The 20,678-nt window shown below is 42.6% G+C and overlaps 1 protein-coding gene across 1 annotated transcript in view; it reads left to right on the forward strand.

The window, feature by feature from the left end:
• syt19 (synaptotagmin XIX) overlaps positions 1–11,248 on the forward strand; it is a 109,566-nt gene extending 98,318 nt beyond the window's left edge. The window contains exon 9 of the mRNA XM_072591761.1: positions 10,752–11,248. Within this exon, the coding sequence (XP_072447862.1) occupies positions 10,752–11,059 (308 nt within the window). The 3' untranslated portion in view covers positions 11,060–11,248. The remainder of the gene's footprint in view (positions 1–10,751) is intronic.
• Positions 11,249–20,678: the final 9,430 nt, after the last annotated feature.

Genomic DNA, 20,678 nt, shown 5'->3' on the forward strand with positions numbered 1-20,678 from the left:
TTAAACAGCCAGTTGATTAGAGTTCAGGACCACCATGTTCCTGGAAGAATGAAAGATAAGGATGGCTAGATTTGGGAGTCTTGGTCAATGAGGAAGGTCTTTTAAATTTAGCTAAAAAGAAAAAGGAAGCAGATGTAAGGTTTAGGAAACAAATTAATTAAGTCCCTCAAGGAGTATAAAGAAAGCAGAAAAGTTAAAAAAAAGAAATAAGGAGGGCTAGAAACGGCCATGACTGTCATAGGCAAGTAGGGATAAGGAGAATCCCAAGGCATTTTATATGTATAATAGGAGCATATGGATAGCTAAGGAAAATGTAAGTCCGTTCAAGGACAGAGGAGGGAATTTATGTGTGAAGCCAAAGGAAGCACATGAGGTCATTAATGAGTATTTCACATTGGTATTTACCAAGAATGATGGTAAGTTTAGACAGGGGTTTATTGATACTCTAGGTCAAGGGAAAACACGTGACACCAAAAACTCAGGTTTGGGACTGTTAAAGGATTTTCCTTTGCTGTTCTGACCTGTTCTGGTGGGAATGCCATGGAAACAGCCAGAAATTGGAGTGTTCAAGACAGCAATTATCTGGATTTTCCTTGCTGCTGCCCCCCCATGCTCAGTACATTGCTAAAATGACAGGATTCTGAGTGCCTTTGATAGAACAAATTTGGTCATATTTATTAATTATTTACACTATTCATGCAGACTTTAGAGTCATAGAGATGTACAGCATGGAAACAAATCCTTCAGTCCAACACGTTTATGCCGACCAGATATCCCAACCCAACCTAGTCCCACCTGCCAGCACCCGGCCCATATCCCTCCAAACCCTTCCTATTCATATACCCATCCAAATGCCTCTTAAATGTTGCAATTGTACCAGCCTCCACCACTTCCGCTGGCAGCTCATTCCATACACATACCACCCTCTGAGTGGAAAACGTTGCCCCTTAGGTCTCTTTTATATCTTTCCCCTCTCACCCTAAACCTATGCCCTCTATTTCTGGACTCCCCCACCCCAGGGAAAAGACTTTGTCTATTTATCCTATCTATGCCCCTCAATTTTGTAAAGCTTTATAAGGTCCCCCTTCAGCCTCCAATGCTCCAGGAAAAACTGCCCCAGCCTGTTCAGCCTCTCCCTGTAGCTCAGATCCTCCAACCCTGGCAACATCCTTGTAAGTCTTTTCTGAACCCGTTCAAGTTTCACAACATCTTTCCGATAAGAAGGAGACCAGAATTGCACACAATATTCCTACAGTGGCCTAACTAATGTCCTGTACAGCCACAACATGACCTCCCAACTCCTTTACTCAATACTCTAACCAATAAATGAAAGCATACCAAACACCTCCTTCACTATCCTATCTACCTGCGACTCCACTTTCAAGGAGCTATGAACCTGTACTCCAAGGTCTCTTTGTTCAGCAACGTTCCCTAGGACCTTACCATTCAGTGTATAAGTCCTGCTAAGATTTGCTTTCCCAAAATGCAGCACTTCACATTTATCTGAATTGAAAACTCCATCTCCAACTTCTCAGTCCATTGGCCAAGATCCCATTGTAATCTGACGTAATCTTCATTGCTGTCCACTACACCTCCAATTTTGGTGTCATCTACAAACTTACTAACTGTACCTCTTATGCCCGCCGCATCCAAATCATTTATGTAAATGACAAAAAGTAGAGGACCCAGCACCGATCCTTGTGGCACTCCACTGGTTACAGGCCTCCAGTCTGAAAAGCAACCCTCCACCACCACCATCTGCCTTCTATCTTTGAGCCAGCTCTATATCCAAATGGCTAGTTCTTCCTGTATGCCATGAGATCTAACCTTGCTAACCAGTCTCCCATGGGGAACCTTGTGGAACGCCTTACTGAAGTCCAAATAGATCACATCTACCGCTTTGCCCTCATAAATTGTCTTTGTTACTTCTTCAAAAAACACAATCATGTTTGTGAGACATGATTTCCCATGCACAAAGCCATGTTGGCTATCCCTAATCAGTCCTTGCCTTTCCAAATACATGTACATCCTGTCCCTCAGGATTCCCTCCAACAACTTGGCCACCACCAAGGTCAGGCTCATTGGCCTATAGATCCCTGACTTGTCCTTACCACCCTTCTTAAACAGTGGCACCACATTCGCCAACCTCCAGTCTTCTGACACCTCACCTGTGACAATCGATGATCCAAATATCTCAGCAAGGTTTTGGATTAGTGGTGCTGGAAGAGCACAGCAGTTCAGGCAGCATCCGAGGAGCAGCAAAATTGATGTTTTGGGCAAAAGCCCTTCATCAGGAATAAAGGTAGAAAGCCTGAAGCATGGAGAGGTAAGCTAGGGGAGGGTGGGGGTTGGGAGAAAGTAGCATGGAGTACAATAGGTGAGTGGGGGAGGGGATGAAGGTGATAGGTCAGGGAGGAGGGTGGAGTGGATAGGTGGAAAAGAAGATAGGCAGGTAGGACAAGTCACGGAGACAGTGCTGAGCTGGAAGTTTGGAACTAGGGTGAGGTAAGGGAAGGGGAAATGATGAAACTGTTGAAGTCCACATTGATGCCCTGGGGTTGAAGTGTTCTGAGGCGGAAGATGAGGCGTTCTTCCTCCAGGCGTCTGGTGGTGAGGGAACGGCGGTGAAAGAGGCCCAGGACCTCCGTGTCCTTGGCAGAGTGGGAGGGGGAATTGAAATGTTGGGCCACAGGGCGGTGTCGTTGATTGGTGCGGGTGTCTCGGAGATGTTCCCTAAAGCACTCTGCTAGGAGGCATCCAGTCTCCCCAATGTAGAGGAGACCGCATCGGGAGCAACGGATGCAATAAATTATATTAGTGGATGTGCAGGTAAAACTTTGATGGATGTGGAAGGCTCCTTTAGGGCCTTGGATAGAGGTGAGAGATGAGGTGTGGGCGCAGGTTTTGCAGTTCCTGCGGTGGCAGGGGAAGGTGCCAGGATGGGAGGGTGGATTGTAGGGGGGTGTGGACCTGACCAGGTAGTCACGGAGGGAACAGTCTTTGCGGAAGGCGGAAAGGGGTGGGGAGGGAAATATATCCCTGGTGGTGGGGTCTTTTTGGAGGTGGCGGAAATGTCGGCAGATGATTTGGTTTATGCGAAGGTTGGTAGGGTGGAAGGTGAGCACCAGGGGGGTTCTGTCCTTGTTACGGTTGGAGGGGAGGGGTCTGAGGGCAGAAGTGCGGGATGTGGACGAGATGCGTTGGAGGGCATCTTTACCATGTGGGAAGGGAAATTGTGGTCTCTAAAGAAGGAGGCCATCTGGTGTGTTCTGTGGTGGAACTGGTCCTCCTGGGAGCAGATATGGCGGAGGCAGAGGAATTGGGAATACTGGATGGCATTTTTGCAAGAGGTAGGGTGGGAAGAGTTGTTATCCAGGTAGCTGTGGGAGTCGGTGGGTTTGTAAAAAATGTCAGTGTCAAGTCGGTCGTCATTACTGGAGATGGAGAGGTCCAGGAAGGGGAGGGAGGCGTCAGAGATGGTCCAGGTAAATTTAAGATCAGGGTGGAATGTGTTGGTGAAGTTGATGAATTGCTCAACCTCCTCGCGGGAGCATGAGGTGGTGCCAATGCAGTCATCAATGTAGCGGAGGAAGAGGTGGGGAGTGGTGCTGGTGTAATTACAGAAGATCAAATGCTCTACGTAGCCAACAAAGAGACAGGCATAGCTGGGGCCCATACGTGTGCCCTTTGGTCTGGAGGAATTCGGAGGATTCGAAGGAGAAATTGTTAAGGGTGAGGACCAGTTCGGGTACTGTTGGGGACGTTGGGAGAGGAAACTACGGAGGGCTTGGAGGCCCTGGTCATGGCGGATGGAGGTGTAGAGGGATTGGATGTCCGTGGTGAAGATGAGGCTTTGGGGGCCAGGGAAACGGAAGTCTTGGAGGAGGTGGAGGGCATGAGTGGTGTCTCGAACGTATGTGGGGAGTTCCTGGACTAGGGGGGATGGGACAGTGTCAAGGTAGGTAGAGATGAGTTCAGTGGGGCAGGAGCATGCTGAGACAATGGGTCGGCCAGGGTGGTCAGGCTTGTGGATCTTGGGAAGGAGGTAGAACCGGGCAGTGCGGGATTCCCGGACTATGAGGTTGGAAGCTGTGGGTGGGAGATCTCCTGAGGTGATGAGGTTCTGTATGGTCTGGGAGATGATGGTTTGGTGATGGGGGGTGGGGTCACGGTCAAGGGAGCAGTAGGAAGAGGTGTCCTCGAGTTGGCATTTGGCTTCAGCGATGTAGAGGTCAGTGCGCCAGACTACCACAGCCCTGCCGAGTTTTCACCATCCCTCCAGACCTTCCCCTCACTGAGGACGAACGATCGGTCCTCAGCAAAGGCATTTTTGTTATTTTGTTGCAGTCATTGTTTTTACCTATCTCAGCAAGATGCCCAGTAATCACTTCTCTCGCTTCCCACAGAGTTCTCGGGTACACCTGATCAGGTCCTGGAGATTTATCCACTTATGCATTTCAAGACATCCAGCACTTCCTCCTCTGTAATCTGGACATTTAGCAAGTTATGATCATTTATTTCCCTACATTCTATATCTTCCATATCCTTTTCCACAGTAAATACTGATGTAAATTCTCATTTAAGTATCTCCCCCATTTTCTGCGGCTCCACATGAAGGCCGCCTTGTTGATCTTTGAGGGGCCATATTCTTTCCCGAGTTACGCTGTTGTCCTTAATGTATTTGTAAAAACCCTTTGGATTCTCCTTAATTCTATTTGCCAAAGCTATCTCATATCCCTTTTTTGCCCTCCTGATTTCCCTATTAAGTATACTCCTACTGCCTTTATATTCTTCTAAGGATTCACTTGATCTATCCTGTCTATACCTTACATATGCTTCCTTCTTTTTCTTAACCAAACCCACAATTTCTTTAGTCATCCAGCATTCCCTATACCTACCAGCCTTCCCTTTCACCCTACCAGGAATATACGTTCTCTGGATTCTAGTTATCTCATTTCTGAAGACTTCCCATTTTCCAGCCGTCTCTTTACCTGCGAACATCTGCCCCCAGTCAGCTTTCAAAAGTTCTTGCCTAATACCGTCAAAATTGGCCTTTCTCCAATTTAGAACTTCAACTTTTAGATCCGGGCTATCCTTTTCCATCACTATTTTAAATCTAATAGAATTATGGTCGCTGGCCCCAAAGTGCTCCCCCACTGACACCTCAGTCACCTGCCCTGCCTTATTTCCCAAGAGTAGGTCAAGTTTTGCACCTTCTCTCGTAGGTACAACCACATACTGAATCAGAAAATTGTCTTGTACACACTTAACAAATTTCTCTCCATCTAAACCTTTAACACTATAGCATTCCAGTCGATGTTTGGAAAGTTAAAATCCCCTACCATAACCACCCTATTATTCTTACAGATAGCTGAGATCTCTTTATAAGTTTGTTTCTCAATTTCCCTCTGACTATTAGGGGGTCTATAATACAATCCCAATAAGGTGATCATCCCTTTCTTATTTCTCAGTTCCACCCAAGTAACTTGCCTGGATGTATTTCCAGGAATATCCTCCCTCAGCACAGCTGTAATGCTATTCCTTATCAAAAACACCATTCCCCCTGCTCTCTTGCCTCCCTTTCTATCCTGGAACATTAAGCTGCCAGTCTTGACCATCCTTGAGCCATATTTCTGTAATTATTCTAGTCCATTGTTCGTAACCATGCCCTGAGTTCATCTGCCTTTCCTGTTAGGCCCCTTGCATTGAAATAAATGCAGTTTAATTTATGAGTCCTACCTTGCCCCTGCCTGCCCTGACTGTTCAGTCACTTCTTTTCTCAACTGTACCAGTCTCAGATTGATCTCTTTCCTCACTATCTCCCTGCATATCTTCCATTCTGCACCCTCTCTGAGACATCATTGATCCTGGCACCAGGGAAGCAACACCCATTCTGATTTTTCGCTTCTGGCCACAGAAACGTCTGTCTGTACCTCAGACTACAGAATCCCCGAACACAATTGAGCTCTTGGAACCCGACGTACCCCTCGTTGCATTAGAGACAGTCTCAATACCAGAAACTTGGCTGTTTGTGCTACGTTCCCCTGAGAATCCATCATCCTCTACATTTTCCAAAACAGCATACCCGTTTGAAATGGGTATAGCCACAGAAGTCCTGCACTAGCTGCCTACCTCTCTTACCTTTCCTGGAGTTAACCCATCTACGTGACTGTATCTGAGACTTTCCCCCCTTCCTATAACTGTCATCCAACACATACTGTTGCTGTTGCAAATTCCTCATCGCTTCTATCCGTCTCTCCAACCGATCCATTCGATCTGATATGATTCACAACCAACAGCATTTATTGTAGATATAATCCACAGTAACCCTTAAACTCTCTTTAAATTCCCACATCTGACAAGAAGCACATATCACTCTACTAAAGGCCATTTTTGCTCCTTCACAATCTACAGACCCAGAAAATAACACTATCTTATTCCTCTACAAAACACTGCCCCAGGTTAAATTAATAGTTATGGCTTATATTTTAAGTTTAGTCAAGAGACATATCTCAAAAAAACATGTAATCAAGAAAGAACCCATTCTATTCACTACTGCAGACTTTCTGTGGGCCACACTTAAAACTATTTGCTTATCTGTTCCTGTGCTGTGAACTTTGCCCAAACAGATCCTCCAAGGTCACTTGTGAATTTCACTGTTTATTCATTTTCCCAGACGCACTCCGATATCCAGCGATACATGAATTCAAATAGCAAAGGCAGTAACTGTGTAGGTGGTGTCAGTTTCTTTCTCTCTCTCTCTCTTTCCTGCACTGCCCTCACCATGTGCTTCATTTGTCTGTACTTCTTCCTTTTAAAACTGCTGTTTTTTTGAATTCTTTTTCCCAAAGTTCCAAAACAATGCAATAGTATAAACAATATAAAACAGTAATTGCTGCTCCTAGATTTCGATGAAATCACCTCCAGCACCTAAAATACCTCCTAAAAAGGAGCAGCTGTTACAGCCAGAAATTGTTCCTGTCCTCCATCTTGGATTACCCAGAATCCCAGCAGAGCTATATTGGAGCCTTCTTCCTCCAGACTCCTGATAAGTATGATCTGATATCACTAATGATGCACTAAGACCAAGTTGATCAAGTCTGCTCTGCCATTCATTGAGATCATGGCTGGTCTGATAATCCTTATCTCCACTTTCCTACCTTTTCCCTTTGACCCGTGATTCCTTACTGATTAAAAATCTATCTCAGTTTAGATCAGAGTGGTGCTGGAAAAGCATAGCAGGTCAGGCAGCATCCGAGGAGCAGGAGCAGGAGGCTGCCTGACCTGCTGTGCTTTTCCAGCACCACTCTGATCTAAACTCTGGTTTCTAGCATCTGCAGTCCACACTTTTGCCTAAAAATCTATCTTAGCCTTGCATATACTTCACTTTCCAGCTTTTGCAGCGCGTAATAGTAAAAACATCCCACAGATATTACCCTCTGAGAGAAGAAATTCTTCCTAATCTTTGTCTGAAATATGCAACCCCTTATTCTGAGATTGTCCCTCCCTCCTCGACTCTCTCACAAAGCAAAAAAAAACTTTTCCACATCTGCCTTGTCAAGTTCTATAAGAATCTTTTATGTCTCATTCTTCTAAATTCCAATGAGTACTGGCCCAACTTACTCAATCTCTCCTCAGAAGACAGTCCCTCCATACCTGATGTCAAGCGAGTGAATCTTCTCTGGACTGCCTCTAATGCCAGTGTATCTTTCTTTGGATAAGAGACACAAAACTGTTCACAATATTCCTGCTGTAGTTTGAGGAGTGCTTTGCATCATAAAATCATACACAAAGCATCCCTACGTTTATTCTCCATTCCCCTTTAAATAAAGGCCATCCTCCATTTGCCTTCCCTATTACCTGCTGACCCTACTACGTTTTAGTGATTCGTGCATGAAAATTCCCAAATCCAAATCCCTCTGTTCTGCACCTCCCTGCAGGCTTTCTCCATTTTTTGAAACTCTGGCTATTAGCGTAATATTCACTAACCTTTTATGTTACACTTAAGACCACTCGCTGGCAGTCCCAATTAGGTGCTACATGCAAAAGCTGAGAAGTGAATTTAGATTCTCAGAAGAGTTTTTTAGTCTGTCTGCTTCTTTTACCTCTGCTCCATGAAAACACCCGAAGTAAGGGCAAAGCTAGTGGTCCCTTGCTTTCTCTTCTGCCACTCCAGCACCACCTTCTCCTCACAGTTGCTGAGGTCCTGCTGTCAGAAAAGTGAGCCAACCCCCAGGAAAATGAGTCTCTGTCGAGCAAGAAGACTCAGGCCATTGTATTTGGGCCCAGAATTCAAAGTTGCATTTTAAGATATAAACAGCCTACTTTTGATTACAATTGAGAAAGAAAATGAATCATAAGAAAATCTAGCTAAGGTTTAATAAAGAAAACTGACAATACCCATTTAACACAATCTCCCAATCCAATTTCACTAAGACATTTATGTTCTCTATAATTGAAGAACTATATTCAGAATTTGACAAGAATGCATTTCAGTATCCATCTCCTCCTTATTTAAAAAAAGCAAATCTCAGACAATTGATGGCGTCAGGGCAGTTGTGTGACTTTTCATCCTGTTCCGGCATAATTGTTTCCAGAGGCTAGGATTAAGCTTTCAACAAACCAATTGACCAACATACCAGAATGGCAATAAAAAGAAAATTAGTTAATTATTTGTAGAGCAAGTGAATGATTGTACTTACTGGGAAGAATTTAACTGTCACAAGATCATTAACCTTTCTTAGTTAATTATATACAGTCTACAATGTATTACTCAATATACAGCAGGTATCAAATATTATTCGCCACAAATACTTTGACATGATGTGAAGTCTGAGTTTTAACCTGTCCTGAATTTTATTTGTCCTCTTCCCATTTATCAAAAAAGTGAAGTACAAATAACTGTCTGAAAACCTATATGAGCAATGTCCTTTTTTGCAAGAAACAATTTAATTTGAAGAATTATGCTAATTAGTTCCTTTTCATGAAATACCTAAGAATTTCTAGATGTAATCAAACTAATAATAAGCCAGATGCACATGATAAATACAGGTAGTTCTTCTTTAATGCGATGGTTGCGTTCTTATGCAACTCCCTGTAATAGAAAGATTGCACTTTAGAAACAGCGTCCCAATTTGTCAATCATGTTACAACAAATTTGCTTTAATGAAACACGTGTCATAGCACAACAACCTGTAATGATTTTTTTTTTAAATTCCAATCTACCTAGTTACACTATATAATGGGATCAGTGTTCAAATGCTGCAAATCATTTACTCCATATATAAAATAAGACAGCACTTTAAGGTTAAGCTACTTCCAATAGTGTGGATTGATACGTATAATATGAAAAACAATAATGTTAAAGACATATCTTCAATTACATTTGAATATTACTAAGGCCTGAAAACATATAATACTACACTCTACCTCTATAAGATGTTTGTGACTTGGACAGTTTGTGTGCATTTAAGCCTGCATTATCAAATGTGCCAATTTAGTTATGTATGCATGCAAATGTTTTTGTCAAGGTGCATGTTTATAACTGTAATAACTTGCATATCTGGATATATTCTTATGTGCATAGGCATGCATTTGCCAATGTCTGCAGATCTGATGTTGCTGTACATGTATATTAATATCTGGATGTATATTTGGATTTATGCCCATGATCACTTCTGCAAGTGTGTCTGCATGTAACTCTGCAACGCTATTTAGTGTGCTCTGGTTTGCTCTTGCAGGTGTCTTCATAAGTAGTTTAAGATCTCTCACCCTAATGCATTTCTGAGCTGAGCCATTGCTCTTGACCTCAAGTCTCTATATCATTAAGACTGTCTATTGCCATCTTCATAATAACACAAATCTCCTCTCTTGCCTCAGCTTCTCTATAACTAGAATCCTTATCTCTGATTATCATCTCTACACATGATCATTCCAATGCTATCTTGGTTGGGTTCCTGAATTTGACCCCCATAAAGATCACCTCATTTAACACTCTACTTCCCTACCCTACCTCACAAAGTCATGTTTACCCATCCCGTTGCTTGTTGACCTACATTGACTCCCAGTCCCTGAATGCCTCAATTTTAAAATTGTCATTCTTGTGTTTAAATTCCACCTGCCCCAGCCCCAGCCTCCCTATTTCTGTATCCTCTTCCAGCTCTAAAACCATCCGAGAGCTGCATCTTCCTTCCATTTAAGTCTCTGTGCACCCTCTCCTTTATTTGTCATATCATTAGTAACAGTGCATTTGGCTGACTGGGACCTAACGTCTAAATTCCTTTCCTGCCCCTCTCCATATTTCTACCTTCCATCCTTAAATGTTATCTCTTTGACCAAACTTTTGATCATTTCTTCTTCTTTGCCCTTTTGAAAGATTTTGACAGATTAACCTCTTTCAGGGGGCTTGTGACACTTTACTACATTAAAGGTGCTATATAAATGCAAAGGATCTGTATGTGTCTGCAATGTAATTTGAATTGAATAATATCTGAGACCAGTGAATTTGACTGGCTGTTATAAACTAAACCTATGTTTAAGTTGCAAATCAACCTATTAGAAACATTTCTATGAAGTTAACAAAATAGTTGCTCAAATAATTTATTACTTTGCTAACTGACTGAAGCTTGTGAATTCCCAACTTACATGCTAAAGCACTGGTGAGGCTTTAGTCATCTCTACAGAGATTGGCAGTTGTCTGGTATAATTACAGCCAATTCACAATGACCTTGTTTACTTATTTTTCCTTTCAGGTATTTACACAAGAGTAGACTTCTACGTCAATCAACACAAAATGAAGCACCAGAAGACGCCAGCAAAGCTGAAGTCTGAAATAACTGTGTTTAATGAGGTTATGCTGTTCACTGTGTCAGATTCGGTTATTAATCAGTCCATGATTATAACCTCTGTTTATGAAACATCACTCTCCAAGGACAGTACAAGGCATCTCTTAGGCCGTGCATATGTGGGAAGGAAGAAATCCAAAGAGGATGATCACTGGCTCTCTATGCTGCAGTGCTTACGGCAGCCTGTGTCAAAATGGCATCCACTCTTAATCTAAACACATCCTGTGGGATCTGTCTTACCATCACCATTAATTATCTGGTAAAGACAGCAGAAATGTGACAGCAGGTGCCTAGAGCACAGAGCACAGTCTTTCCAAGCTCATTCAATTCTATTTTGCGCAAAACAATATTCTGCAAAAGCATTAACTGAACTTAGTAGAAATAATTAGAAATCTTCATGAATTCAAAAGGAAATATTCAATATAAAATGGAATCAGAAGATTGATTCTGAATCATAAAATAAAGCTACCAAACCCTAATAATTCTACTATGCCTGGGTATTAGCTTGTACGGTTGACTAATCATATTTCAAAGATAATCCACCATTCCTATTCAATCATCACTTTCTTACTAGTTACTGGAAATATTAGAAATTACCAGATATGGGAGAAAAACACATAGCTAAGCAGTCGTGGAAAAATTTCCACAGGAACTGCTGAATGAAGGCTTTACAATTATTAATGTGTCTACTGTATTTTCACAACAGGTTTCAATTAGATTTGAAGAACAACATTTAGCCAGTCAGAAATTTGAGCTAATGATGTCATGTTACTTCATTTTTAAATTTATTAAATCAAATCACACGATCCAATTTGCAGCTTTTAAGCCGAATAGCTAAATAGAGAATCCGTCAGATTTGAAGAGTACAAATTAGGATTATTGTTAGATTAAACACAATGTCATGCAAAAGTCAGCTCTCTTAAATTAATGTAAATACCAATGAAACATACTTACCTCAGAGGGTTTTCTCCTGGGACATCTTGACATTGTTTATTTTAGGTGAACAGATTATCACTTCTTCTGACTTCTCGACTTGAAATTCCATTATTCTCACAATCCAAAGAAATGACCAGTCAGACTCTTTGCATCTCTTAGTTTACTACATGCTTTGGCTATCTGTTTTCTGTATGCCTTGACTGATTTTCATTATCACTTTGACCTATGGCCCCTAAAGCTCTGCCATGCAGATATTATATTTAAGTGAATCACACATTAGGGTTCCAGAAATGCGTGGTTAAAGGCAACAATGACTTAGAACATAATATTCAGCAATTAGGCAGCATCTGCAGCAAGGGAAACAGAGTTAACTTTTAAGGTCAGCGATCATTCACCAAAGCCAAAGATTTCCAGATATTTGTAAGAATGCAATACAACTAGGAGAAAGTGAGGACTGCAGATGCTAGAGATCAGAGCTGAAAAATGTGTTGCTGAAAAAGCGCAGCAGGTCAGGCAGCATCCAAGGAGCAAGAGAATCGACGTTTCGGGCATAAACCCTTCTTCAGGAATGAGGAAGGTGTGCCAAGAAGGCTAAGATAAAAGGTAGGGAGGAGGGACTTGGAGGAGGGGCGTTGGGAATGCGATAGGTTGAAGGAGGTTAAGGTGAGGGTGATAGGCCGGAGAGGGGGTGGGGCGGAGAGGTCGGGAAGAAGATTGCAGGTCAAGAAGGCGGTGCTGAGTCCGAGGGTTGAGACTGAGATAAGGTGGGGGGAGGGGAAATGAGGAAGCTGGAGAAATCTGCATTCATCCCTTGTGGTTGGAGGGTTACTAGGCGGAAGATGAGGCGCTCTTCCTCCAGGCGTCGTGTTGCCATGGTCTGGCGATGGAGGAGGCCAAGGACCTGCATGTCCTTGGCGGAGTGGGAGGGGGAGTTAAAGTGTTCAGCCACGGGACGGTTGGTTGGTTGGTGTGGGTGTCCCAGAGGTCTGCACCCGATGTAGCCTCCTCTACATTGGGAAGACAGGCCGCCTACTTGTGGAACGTTTCAGAGAACACCTCTGGGACACCCGGACCAACCAACCCAACCACCCTGTGGCTCAACACTTCAACTCCCCCTCCCATTTCACCAAGGACATGCAGGTCCTTGGCCTCCTCCATCGCCAGACCATGGCAACATGACGCCTGGAGGAAGAGCGCCTCATCTTCCGCCTAGGAACCCTCCAACCACAAGGGATGAATGCAGATTTCTCCAGCTTCCTCATTTCCCCTCCCCCCACCCTTATCTCGGTCCCAACCCTCAGACTCAGCATCACCTTCTTGACTTGCAATCTTCTTCCCGACCTCTCCGCCCCCCACCCCCTTTCCGGCCTATCACCCTCACCTTAACCTCCTTCCACCTATCGCATTCCCAACGCCCCTCCTCCAAGTCCCTCCTCCCTACCTTTTATCTTAGCCTTCCTGGCACACCTTCCTCATTCCTGAAAAAGGGCTTACGCCCGAAACGTCGATTCTCCTGCTCCTTGGATGCTGCCTGACCTGCTGCGCTTTTCCAGCAACACATTTTTCAGCTCAAGAATGCAATACAACCAAACCAACAGTTGAAAACAGATTATTCTTATTAATGATATTTGATGTCCCAGCTGAAATAGCAACACTGATAATGACTCAGCACTTGCTGAAGGAGGGCATCTAGTCCTGAGTGCCTCATCTTTCAGCTCCAATCACTTTGGTGTCACAAATTGCTGCAAATGCAACTTGATAAAATGAACAGGGCATCTTGGTGAACAATGGCACAGATAGTGAATTTCCTTAACACAATTAAGAATACAAAAAGAAACAGTAAACCTGGAGAAGGAATATGGGGAACTCAAAAAAAAACAATCACTTCAGAGGGGGTTTGAAAAAAAAAGAAAAGTTTGAAAAAGAAACAAACATTTCGAAAACTTCTTGGATTTATTTACAGGAGACTCTAAAGCTTCAGTTTTTCCTTTTCTGTAACAGAATTGTCTGAACAGCATTGCAGGAACATATATTCCATTGTTAAAATGTTGCGAAGTGAAATACCAGCTCTAATTTTCAGTGGCAATTTACTGAAACTCATCTAATATAAAACCAAAAGAACTGCAAATGCTGTAAATCAGATTTCTCTCCACAGTTGCTGCCACACCTGCTGAGATTTTCCAGCAGTTTCTGTTTTGGTACTGAAACTCACCTGGTGATTTATAGAAAGCTGTCATTTTTGCAAGAAAACACAGAACAGCAGAAAATCATCCAGCGATTTGTGATGTTTTCCAACTCATGGTGTAACTTTTCCCTACCACAAGTTGTTGGATTTTCCACATACTAATAACAACATGTGCATTAATCTCACCACCTTTTGTTAGCAAGTTCTGATTCAATGTGATAACCTTGCTTCATGCCAACAGAAATAGTGTTCCTCTGAGAGATATTTAGAAAAACCAGCTTCCAGTAGTGTCACTGAGTAACGTCATTACATGATAAATCATTGCTTGCCAGTGGAGTTTCATTCTGTATGCAGTCACTTGCAAACATTCTCTGACTGCAGGGTTGACCTCACCATTCCTTTGCTTTTTTTTAAATAATCTCATTCCACTTTAAATATTTGCATTCCAACAGGGCGTTGGTTTGGTTGAAGGATTGAAGGGGAGGAGCAATGGAGAGCATGTTAGTGGCATCTTGCCCATGTTCCAAATGCCAACCACCCCCTGAGTATTTTACTCCTGAAAGGAAAGTCCTTGGATAGCCCCCTTACCCCTGGGCTAATTGAGAGTCTTATGTCGCCAACTAAGGACTCCTCCGGGAGTTTTGGGATTTTGCATGCAATGGGGAGACCATCATCAAGTATCTAAGCCAGCAGGTGAAATCTGGCAGCATCTTTGCCAGGATGGGAGTGATGTGTGGGGCGTTGGGGAAATGGGGGCATGTGCGTCCTGATTGACCACCCTCCATCCATCAGAAGGGCCTCCCAAATGTACTGTGAAGCTCTGGACTTCTCCCCTGCATTGAGCAGAACTCCTGGTTGTGAGTAAGTTGCCCACTCACTGCTGGGCTCACCCCCAACTTTGACATTGACAATGGACCCCTCTCCCAGTGTAAAATACAAATACTTACATATGTTTAACCTTTGGATTTTTTTGTCAAAGAGGGGAAAGTGAGGACTGCAGATGCTGGAGATCAGAGCTGAAAATGTGTTGCTGGAAAAGCACAGCAGGTCAGGCAGCATCCAAGAAGCAGGAGAATCGATGTTTCGGGCATGAGCCCTTCTTCAGGAAATTCTTTTGGCAAAGACACACAACAATATGTGAAATTTCACTGCTCAAACACTGTCAAAGTCTGTAATTCTATTGCATTGGTTCTTTCCAACGGTTCAATGTCAAGCACACCATACTGTGATGGTGAGCAGATAGCTGCCAGGTTTTGCAGCACTTGTGATATAGTAGTAATGTCAGTGAACAAATAATCCAAGGGGAGCAGAGTACTGTAATATTCTGGGACCATGGGATCAAATCTCACATAACAGCAGATGGACTTCAAATTCAATTAAAATCAAGTCATGTGCTGATCATGGCAACTATCAATATTGATGTAAAAACCCATCTGATTTACTAATCTCTTTTCAGGAAGGAAATCTGCCATTCTATGTGTGCTTTACTCTTAACCAGCCTCTGAAATGGCTGAGCAAGCCATTTCATTCAAAGGCAATTAGGGATGGGAACTGGCTGCTGACCTTACCAGTGACACCCACATCCCAAGGAAGAATGAAGTTAAGAAAAGGTTTCATCCCCAGATTTTGTTGAGTTAGCTGATCTCAGCTGGCGTAGAGATAGAGGTTCAGTACCATTGCCCTTCTTAGTATTAGGAAAAGTAAACAAACACCTAAGGTTCCTGACTGACTGTGATGCAGGGATATGCCCATATTGATGTTGGGCATGTACAGGATTGAGTGGTGCACAGTGCTTATGTCTACTGACCAGACTCAATGGTCCAAAGACAAATAATTCCTACTTCAGTGATGTATTGCAGGGCATCTAATGTTCAAAAATAAAATTTCAACATTTGTACGTTTAAGAAAGTAGAAGAGAAGTTCAAACAGACTTGTAGGGTGACGGTGAAGTTGGCATTATTGAAGCTCTAAAAAAACACTCAAGTGAATTTTTAAAACACGTGAACACTGCACTTTGATTAGTGTATGCAATAAATAGACAATAAAGATTTAATGAATTTGAAAAGTTAATGTAACAAAGTGAACAATGTCATGAACAGATTACATAAACAACTGCAAACATATCTATATATACATTAAAAACACAATAAACAGGTAAACAAAGATGGCTGCTGTAATCTATGATTGGATTTACCAGCAGTGTTCCAGAAGATTCTCAGAAGTCAATGTCAGCCAGACAATCTACACCTCATGTAATTCCTGATGAGTCTGGAATATTAACTATTATAGCCTGCTAACACATCTTGCACAAAAGAATAGCAAATGAATAATCGTCCATTTAACCTCAGGAATGAACCATGGATATTTGTTCAACTGCAATGTAAGCCTTTGTCTTAATGGTAACCACTTCCTCACCACCTCTGCTCACCCCAACAAGACTCTGATAAACTGAACCCTTTTAACCATAACTTTCAAAATAGCAAACAGTCAATGCCACTACATAAAACATGTACTGAACAACATCAAAATCCCCAATTGTCACTGTTTGAAAAGTCTCTGGCCTGTAAATTTCAGCCAATGACCAGTATATGTGCTCTTGGCAACTTTTGCTCATCAAATCAGTGAAGCAGAAATCACTTCTCAGCAAAAATAATTCTTGGTGGAGATATGAAGAGATTTTTAAAACAAATAAATGGTCTACCGCCTTTGAACTACTAGTGAGCCAACTAGCCAACAGCCCAACACAGGAATTCAGACTTTTAACTCCAGTTTTGGGTTTTGAACTTGATCTTAAAATCAAGGATAAGACAGTATCTTTAAGTTATTTTGTACTAACGTTGTTACTAATTGAATGATTCCACTATTCGTTCTAGTTTGATCTCTCTCCTTTTATGGGTCCACACATGCCTGTTTTGCAGAATATTCCCCTGTGCAAAAGAATGTATGAAATAAACCATACTTCTATTTCACCTTACAAATACTGTTGTGGTCTTTATAAGGACAGAGCCCTCAAATATAGGGAGCAGACATAATGGGACTAATGTGGGAAGGTGGTGGAATGATGGTATTACCACTGAACTGTTAATCCAGAGACCCAGGTAATGTTCTGGGGATCAGGGATGGAATCCGACGATGGCAGATACCAAAATTTGAATTTTTAAAACATCTGGAAGTAAGCAATGAAAGATGACCACAAATCCAATGTTGATTGTTGGAAAAACCCATCTACATGAGGGAAGCTATTATCCTTACCTGGTCTGGCCTACATGTGACTCCAGACTCATAGCAACCAACTTTTAACTGCCCTCTGGGTAATTAGGGATGAGAACAAATGTAAGCCTGCCACTGGTGCCCTCATCCCATGACTGAATGAAAAAAAACATTGTTTAAAAACAGAGAAAAGAATCTGCTTATGGCCAGGTCATATGAATAGAGATAGCAAAAACGACATTGTCGGTAGAAATGATTCAACACATTAATAATTTATGACTAACTTTATTAATTTGAAATAGAGTTATCAGTCTATAATCTTTCATAGTCACTCCTTTCCTCAACAAAGCTTAAAATAATGTTTCCAGTGTTTGTTATTGATACTATTATCATACAAATTCTATTTCTGCCATTTAAACTATTTGTGCTAAATCAGTGTAAAACAAGAAAAAACTTTCATCCTAGCACCAGTGGCTTTGATGTGAAGTTAGTTTGGATGTTTCAAATCAGGTTTAATTAGCAGAAACTAATTTGAGCAGTGAGGTGAGAATTTGACTGATGATGCCTATTTGCATGAATTAGCATTCCATTCTAGCTAATCTCACATATAGTCCTCTCAACATCCTAGCAAGCTGCCTCCAAACCCCAGAATTGAGTTCCTCAGCTTCCCTTCCACAGCTATGGCACCTGTTAAATCACTTTGACTTATAGTGGACAGACCCCAGCACTGAGTGTGGTACACCCCCTGACCAACCACAAGAGACAGCCTTGGCTGATGATTGAATAGACCCCTAACTGATTTCTGTGATCTCCTTGACTACTCACTGAACAGGTTGAATTAGATCTGTAAGGCTGACCATGGCCCTGTCCCCAGACTGTAGAGTTATAGCCTCCCACACCCTGTCTGTTTCAAATGGCTAATTGATCATATCCAAGCCCCTGGATTGATGGTGGATGATGCATTTGATTGAAGTGCAGCTCAGTGTCAATATCCAGCAGACTGTTGACTGTGCTGGACCTGACCATGGCAGCTGCCAACCTCTTTATGGAGGACACTCCCTTGCCAGAGGTGTCAGGATACAAACAGTGCAGGTGGAATCCTCCACTCTTCGAATCAATTTGCCCTGTGCCTCTAAATAAACCTATCTGCTGCCCTTGCTTTTGACTGTGGATTTACATTAAGTCCCTGATGGTCGACTCCAAGCAGCCTTCTCCTGTGTGGGGCTGAGCAGATGCCCGAGCTCCAGCAGTACTCTGAGTGCTGGTGGCCTGGGGCATTTCTCCCTTGACCAACTGTGGAGTCTTGGCAGCGATGTGCTCACCTACATATGCCCTGACTCTAGTCTAACTACAGTACCCACAGAGTGGTCAGTATCTGAGCACGGGAAGGGTGCAGGAGGTAGAATTACCAGTACTGAGGGATCGATGTCTTCTTTCTCGGAGCTGGGGAAGGACGTAATGTCTTGTGGGTCTACTCTTTCGAAGGAGGACACAGCGGATTCCACTGGTACCTGCAGGAGGCAAAAGAGAGAATGAGTTGCGGAATAAGGTAGCGATCTGAACGTGTAAAGAATACATTCACAGTGGCAATGGCAGTAATGGGAGTGCAGTACAACAATGGACAAGATTTTTCTTTAGTTGTCTTGATATGGAGGTTTCAGCATCATTAGAGGCACAGGCCCAGCACAGTAGGAGGTGAGGAGATGCATGTTAGGTGCCCAATTACCTATCTTGGTTATCTCCACCCAACTGTGGGCCTTTTCCTCCCTCAGTGAGACTAGGGCAGAGATGGAATGAGATGAAAATGGATGTGACAGCTTGAAGTGCAGGTGGAGGAAAAGTGTGCCGAGCGAGAGAAGGCAAGCAGTGCAGCAGACCTGTAGAATGGATAGTTTGGGGTTTAGTATGAGTGAGAGAGAGTGAGGGAAGATGATCAGATGGGTCAATGGGCTGAGAAGTGGGAGATGGAGTTTAATTTAGATAAATGCGCGGTGCTGCATTTTGGGAAAGCAAATCTTAGAAGGACTTATACACTTAACAGTAAGGTACTAGGGAGTGTTGCTGAACAAAGACATTGGAGTGCAGGTTCATAGCTCCTTGAAAGTGGAGTCACAGGTAGATAGGATAGTGAAGAGGGCACTCGATATGCTTATTAATCAGAGTATTGAGTACAGGAGTTGGGAGGCCATGTTGCTGCCATATAGGACATTGGTTAGGCCACTGTAGGAATATTGCGTGCATTTCTGGTCTCCTTCCTATCGCAAAGATGTTGTGAAACTTGAAAGGGTTCAAAAAAGATTTACAAGGATGTTGCCAGGGTTGGGGGATTTGAGCTACAGGGAGAGGTTCAATAGGCTGGGTTGTTTTCCCTGGAGTGTCGGAGGCTGAGGGATGACCTTATAGAGGTTTATAAAATCATGAGGGGATGGATAGGATAAATAGACAAAGTCTCTTCTCTGGGGTGGGTGAGTCCAGAACTAGAGGAACTCTCACTAGGGAGAGAGAGGAAAAATATAAAAGAGACCTAAGGGGCAACTTTTTGCACAGAGGGTGGTACGTGTATGGAATGAGCTGCCGGAGGAAGTGGTGGAGGTTAGTACAATTGCAACATTTAAACGGCATCTGGATGGTTATATGAATAGGAAGGGTCTGGGGGGATATGGGCCGGATGCTGGCAGGTGGAGCTAGATTGGGTTGGGATATCTGGTCGGCATGGACAAGTTGGACCGAAGGGTCTGTTTCCGCACTGTACATCTCTATGACTCTATGAGTCTAATATTAAAAGTGTCAGACCATGAGCTATCAAAATAATGGTGATACTAATGATACCATCATTATTTATCTGCAATGTACAGCAATTTCAGGCAAGAAGCAAATTTGCAATTAAACTTAGAACTCCAGAAGCAGCTGCCTAAGTTGCACATCCACTGCTGACTTTGTTAAAACACAAGCACTTAATCATCAACCTCATTTCTACAATGGTGGGAAATTTGTCAAGTAGACATGAACTGAACAGGCCACTGTCAATTCTGAGTAGCCTTTTCAAAGCGTGACATGTTAATTGCTGTCAATCAACCTCAGAGGTATTGAAAATTAATGATAAGTACATCAAGGGTTCTTGTGGAGTAGTGGTGGTGTCCCTATCTCAGAGCCAGGAGCCCTGAGTTCAAGTCCTAACTGCTCTAGTAGTATGTACTAACATCTTTGAACAGGTTGATTAGAAAATGTCTACAAATATAAAGATTTACACAATAACATTTTAACTGTTTGTGGAGATTTTTAAAAGTGAAAGTTTACTTTTACTTCCTTTCAGTCTCCTTTTTTCCTAATCTCCATTAATCAAATCTTTCTTCTACTCTTTTTACATTTCTTTCTGTTGCTGATTTGATATTGAATTCAACTGTGAGAATTGATACATTTTTGTCAGTCATTGCACTGTTAATTTCACAATCCTTCAGGTTGATGAAGTTAATGCATACATTTTCCCCTGTTCACTCAGTTTT

The sequence above is a fragment of the Chiloscyllium punctatum genome, chromosome 22 (genome assembly GCF_047496795.1).
Source record: "Chiloscyllium punctatum isolate Juve2018m chromosome 22, sChiPun1.3, whole genome shotgun sequence".
NCBI classification, from domain to species: Eukaryota; Metazoa; Chordata; class Chondrichthyes; order Orectolobiformes; family Hemiscylliidae; genus Chiloscyllium; species Chiloscyllium punctatum.